The sequence below is a fragment of the Heterodontus francisci genome, unplaced genomic scaffold, assembly GCF_036365525.1.
Source record: "Heterodontus francisci isolate sHetFra1 unplaced genomic scaffold, sHetFra1.hap1 HAP1_SCAFFOLD_64, whole genome shotgun sequence".
Taxonomy (NCBI): Eukaryota; Metazoa; Chordata; class Chondrichthyes; order Heterodontiformes; family Heterodontidae; genus Heterodontus; species Heterodontus francisci.
The window spans coordinates 3,871,174-3,876,844 of record NW_027140221.1 but is presented as its reverse complement, the minus strand read 5'-3'; the positions used below and the strand labels follow the sequence as shown (position 1 = coordinate 3,876,844).

The following is a 5,671-nucleotide window of genomic DNA, read 5'->3' as shown; positions in this document are numbered from 1 at the left end:
CGTGTGGCCATTTTAATTGACATGCACTGAGACCATTTTAAGTGATATGTACTTCGAACATGTGAAGTCTTATGCAATATTACCATTTTAAGTGATATAACGTGTGGCTATTGGAAATGACCTGCACTGCAGACATTTGAAATGATATGCCCTGTGGTCATTCTAAATGATGTGCACTGTGGCCTGGTGGAATTAGATCAATCCACGGTGATGATTTTCAATGTTTTCTGTCCACGGCAGAAAATGTATGAGCTGCAACGGGTTAGAAAAGACCATAAAGGCTCATAATGGATAATAACTCATAAACGATTATAAAGATTTATAAAGTATTATGAATAATTATCGACAGTTTATGAAGGTTATAAAGGGCTGAAAAAGTTTATAAATGATGATAAACGGTTATAGAGGCTTATTTGCATTATAATGTGATTATAAAGATTATCTGATTATGAAGGATTCTGGCTGCAGCGTTCTGTTACCCTGGGAATCAGGCCCCGCCTCCACTCCCCATCACCTTTGAAACAGGCGCAATCCCCGCTCCCAGTCACGCTGGGAAACAGACCCGGCACATTATCCCGGTCACCATGTAAAACGTTCCCCGCCCGCCACACCGCATGAACCTGGATACATTCCCCGCCCCCACTACCCGCCACACTGGATACAGGTCCCGCACCCTCTCTGTCACCGTAGTAACCTGCCCTGCCACCCTTTGTCTCCTCAACGGCAGGCAGGGCTCCGCTCTGTCTCCATAGCGGCAGACCACGGACCCGCTCTGTCACCGTAACGACAGGCTCCGCCCTCCCTGGCTCCATAGCGACAGGCTCCCCTCCCCGCTCTGTCGCATCGTGACAGGCCCCGCCCCGCGTCTCTCTCGAACGACAGGCCCTGCTCCGCTGTGTCGCCACAGCGACACGCCATGCCCCCGTTCTGTGTCCAAAGGCGCAAGCGCCGCTCCCTCCTCGTCTCCACAGAGAAAGGCCCGCCACGCTCTGTCTCCACAGTGACAGGCCCCGCCTTCCGACTGTTGGAAATAGTCCGTGATTCAGTTCCTCTCATCTTGAATGAATTTAACAATTGGAGTAAAGGGATATTTCAGCACATTCTTCAACTGCTCTCTGAACTGAGTCTGGGTCACAGCGTAAATCACAGTGTTTGTGCAGCAACTCAGGAGTTGTAGCATGAAGCCCAATTCCAGCAGAAACAGGGGTAGATGCACAGACTGATACCCTAAATCACGCATCCGTCTCGATATCGTGTACCCCATTAACACGGCCCACAACAGGATGAAATTAGCCGAGATAACTAACAGCAAAATGATGGATTTCCTTCGGCTCTCCATCTCTGGGTCTCTGCGAGTCTCCCCACTTCTGAGAGCCTGGAGTCTTCTGCGTCCTCTGCTTCTCACTAAAATGTGACTGATGGTGAGAGCGTTGAGCAGCAGAATGACCACAAATGGGAGCCCCGGGGTTAGAATGTTGTGGAGGAACTCGATTGCTGCCCAGACATGAGATTCCACAATAGCCAGTGTTACAAAACAAAACCAGGGGACGTTCATCCTCCAGTACCGGCGTGTGAACATAAAATACCAGAAGATATTCTTTAAACAGCTCAGCGCAGTCACTGTTCCCAGAACCACAGCGGCCATTTTCTCGCTGCAATATTTGCTTTTCACATTCTGGCAACAAATGGCCACAAATCGATCAAAGGTGAAAGTGACGGTGAACCAGACAGAACAGTCTGTGGCTGCATAAAGCAGAACGGCGTGGATATTACACACGGGGATGGACCATAGGAGCCGAAACTGTTCCCAATAAACAATGGGAATGTGCCTCAATATCAGGTCGAGGATAATGACCAGTAGATCCGCCGCTGACATGGCCACCAGGTAGCGAGTGACACATTTGGAGAGACCGCACTTTCCCCGAGACAGGACCCCAATCGTCAACAAGTTAACTATGAGGAAGAGAAATAAGTCGATAAATTATACATCAGGCTAGGAGCAAAGTTACCAGTTTGACTGAGGATTATTTGAGATTTATAAATGTGTTCCTGTCTCCAGTGATGGATTGAAATGATTGGAACTGAAAGAACAAATGGGAATGTCTGTGATACGTTGGAAGGCAGGGGAGATTAAATAATATAAGGATGATATGATCATTGTTAAACTCAATGTAGATCATAATCTTCCCACTCCCTCCCTCCCCTGTCTGGTTTAAAAACTGTTCCATCTCTAATCTCTCCCAGTTCTGATGAAGTGTCACTGACCTGAAACTTTAACTCTGTTCCTCTCTCCAAAGATGCTGCCAGACCTGTTGAATATTTCCAGCATTTTCTGTTTTTATTTCAGATTTCCAGCATCTTTGTTCTTGTATAGAAAAAATTAAATGTTGGACTGACTGATTGTCTCACCTGTGACAGGCAGCACGGAATTCAATTTTTCCAAAGCAATAATTGGAAATGAGTCTAATCAGAAATCAATGAAACATATAATCTCAATCGTCACTAAGTTAACTGTAAACAGCGGGAATTAGCGAGAATTAATGCATCAGATTGGAGGATTTCGGGGTGACATTTGTCCATGTGTTGCCACATTCAGTATGTGCTAATTATTGTGCTCGTGACAGTGATTTCTGCTGGAAACAGGGAGCTGAATTAAGCGGCGCCAGCGGGGTCCCGACGATGGACGAATAGGTGAGGAGATCAAAACCTCAGCAATTCGGAGCCACCGCCATGTGCACATCAGTGGCGCTCAGGCAATTAACTGCCCAGTGCCGTGGCCCACATGCCTTTAAGGATGGGGATTCCGCCTGCCAAAGCTGCTGAACAATCAGAAGTAGTATCAGTAACTCCACCGGGAGCCATGGAACTGCCACTACTGCACCAGGCCTGGGACCAGAGCCATCGCTGGCGCCTTAGTTCCCAGGTCAGTGTGTCGAGGACACCAGGGCTAGTAAGTTGCCGGAGCCACAGCTGCTAATGAACTAGGGCAGGGAACACGAACCTGACTGGAGACCCGGACCACGGCGAGATGCGGCAAGGACACCCGTGCCAATCATTATGTCTGCTTGTGTGTGTGAGTAGCTGGCTCTGTGTTTGGGCTGTGATGTGTGTGCGTGTGTCTGAGTTATTGTGTGTGTATGTGTGTATCTGGTTTAGTGCCTGTGATCTGCTGTGATTTGATGTGCGTGCGCGTGTGTGTGTGTGTCTGGTTCCATGCCTGGGGTGTGATTGGTCTGCGTGTGTGCCAGTGTGTGTGTGTGTGTGTATGCGTGTGACACAGTCTGTCTTTTTGACTGTGTGCCTGCAATGTGGTCTGCATGTGTGGATGTGTGTGTGTGTGTATCTGACTCAGTGCCTGGCGTGAGTCTGTGTGGCTCAGTACCTCAGCTATAATGTGTGTCTCTGAGCGTGTGAGTGTGCGTGTGCGTATGAACAAGTATGTGTTTGTGCGCATATCTGGTTCTCTGCCTGGGGTATGATGTCATGCATGTGTTTGTGTGCGTGTGTGTGTGTGGACATGTGTTTTGTGTGTGTGTGTGTGCATGTGTGTGTGTATATGCGTGCGTCTGGCTGAGTGGCTGCGGTAAGATATGCGTGTGTGTGTGTGTGTGCATGTGTGCTTCGTTGTGTGTGTGTACGTGTGCCTTTGTTTCCAGGCCTGGGCTGCGTGCGTGTATTTGTGTGTGTGTGTGTGTATGTTTGCCTATCTGTGTTTGTGTCTGTGTGGGTGTTCCTCAGTGTTTGTGTTGTCTCTGTATCGGTGTCTCAGTGCCTGGGGAATGGTGAGTGTGTGTGTGTTTATATGTGTGTTTGCATCAATGCACGTGCATGCAAGGATGTGTGTGCGCGTGCGTGCATTTTTGCATCTGGCTCTGTGCCTGGCGTGCAAAGATTGTGCATGTGTGTTTGTGTGTCTGTCTGTGCATGACTCATCGCCTGGTGTCTGAAGGGTGTGTTTTTGTGTGTGTGTCTCTCTCTCTGTTTGTTTGTATCTTACTCTGTCGCTGGCGTATAAATTGTGTGTGTGCATGGAGAATCCACGAGGTGGATAATATTGTGGATATCGTATAGAGAGGTAGCCACACCGCAGGCTCAGACTCCACAGGCAGGAAGGAAATGGGATACCACAAGGCAGAGCAAGATGACTAGGCAGGAATCCCCTGCAAAACAGATATACTGCTTTGGATACTGCAGGGTGGCCCCTCAGGGAAAAAGAACAATAGCCCAATCCGTTGCACCATGGTTGGCTTTGCTGCCCGCGGGAGGAGTGAAATATCACTCGGCATCGACGTAAGCACCGGAAACGACAACGGCAAACCCAGCCCTGTCGACCCTGCAAAGTTCTCCTTACTAACATCTGGGGGCTTGTGGCAAAGTTGGGAGAGCTATCCCACAGACTAGTCAAGCAACAGCCTGACATTGACATACTAACGGAATCATACCTTGCAGACAAAGTCCCGGACACTGCCATCACCATTCCTGGGTATGTCCTGTCTCAGCGGCACGACAGAGCCACCAGAGGTGGTGGCACAGTGGTATACAGTAGGGGGGGGGGGCGTGGCCCTGGGAGTCCTCAACATCGACTCCGGAAACCATGAAATCTCATGGCATCAGGTCAAACATGGGCATGGTAACCTCATACTGATTACCACCAACCGCCCTCCCTCAGCTGATGACTCAGTACTCCTCCATGTTGAACACCACTTGGAGGAAACACTGAGGGTGGCAAGGGCACAAAATGTACTCTGGGTGGGGGACTTCAATGTCCATCACCAAGAATGGCTCGGTAGCACCACTACTGATCGAGCTGGCCGAGTCCTAAAGGACATAGCTGCTAGACTGGGTATACGGCAGGTTGTGGGGGAACAACACGAGGGAAAAACATACTTGACCTCGTCCTCACCAATCTGCCTGCCGCAGATGCTTCTGTCTGTGACAGTATTGGTAGGAGTGACCAGCACACAGTAATTGTGGAGACGAAGTCCCGCCTTGACATTGAGGATAACATCCATCGTGTTGTGTGGCACTATCACCGTGCTAAATGGGATAGATTTCGAACACATATAGCAATGAAAAACTGGGCATCCATGAGGCTCTCTGGGCCATCAGCAGCAGCAGAATTGTACACAACCACAATCTATTACCTCATGGCCCGGCATATCCCCCACTCTACCATTACCATCAAGCAAGGAGACCAACCTTGGTTCAATGAAGAGTGCAGGAGGGCATGCCAGGAGGAGCGCCAGGCATACCTCAAAATGAGGTGTCAACCTGGTCAAGCTACATCCCAGGACTACTTGCATGCCAAACTGCGTCAGCAGCGTGCGATAGACAGAGCTAAGCGATCCCATAACCAACGGATCAAAGAACAAAGAAGAACGAACATTCCATCACAGGAACAGGCCATTCGGCCCTCCAAGCCTCCGCCTATCTTGATGCCTGCCTAAACTAACACCTTCTGTACTTCCAGGGCCCATATCCCTCTATTCCCTTCCTATTCATGTATTTGTCAAGATGTCTCTTACACGTCGCTATCGTATCTGCTTCCACCACCTCCCCTGGCAGCAAGTTCGAGGCGCTCACCACTCTCTGTGTAAAAAACTTGCCTCGCGCATCCCCTCTAAACTTTGCCCCTCGCACCTTAAACCTATGTCCCCGAGTAACAGACTCT

General features: G+C 49.4%; 1 protein-coding gene across 1 annotated transcript; it reads right to left on the bottom strand.

The window, feature by feature from the left end:
- Positions 1-1,042: 1,042 nt before the first annotated feature.
- Positions 1,043-4,286, bottom strand: LOC137359119 (probable G-protein coupled receptor 139). Its single transcript, XM_068025200.1, has 3 exons — positions 4,190-4,286; positions 2,410-2,463; positions 1,043-1,953 (listed from the first exon to the last, which is right to left on the bottom strand). The coding sequence occupies exons 1-3, from the start codon at positions 4,284-4,286 to the stop codon at positions 1,043-1,045; spliced, it is 1,062 nt and encodes a 353-aa protein (XP_067881301.1).
- Between the last annotated feature and the right edge of the window lie 1,385 nt (positions 4,287-5,671).

Excerpts from the sequence above, each read along its gene's own strand:
- LOC137359119 (XM_068025200.1), bottom strand. The coding sequence starts at position 4,286 with ATGCCGAGTGATATTTCACTCCTCCCGCGGGCAGCAAAGCCAACCATG. Across the intron at positions 2,464-4,189 it reads CCCTGAGGGGCCACCCTGCA|ACTCATTTCCAATTATTGCT; the intron begins GTATCCAAAGCA and ends ATTTCTGATTAG. Across the intron at positions 1,954-2,409 it reads TTCCGTGCTGCCTGTCACAG|TTAACTTGTTGACGATTGGG; the intron begins GTGAGACAATCA and ends TCTTCCTCATAG.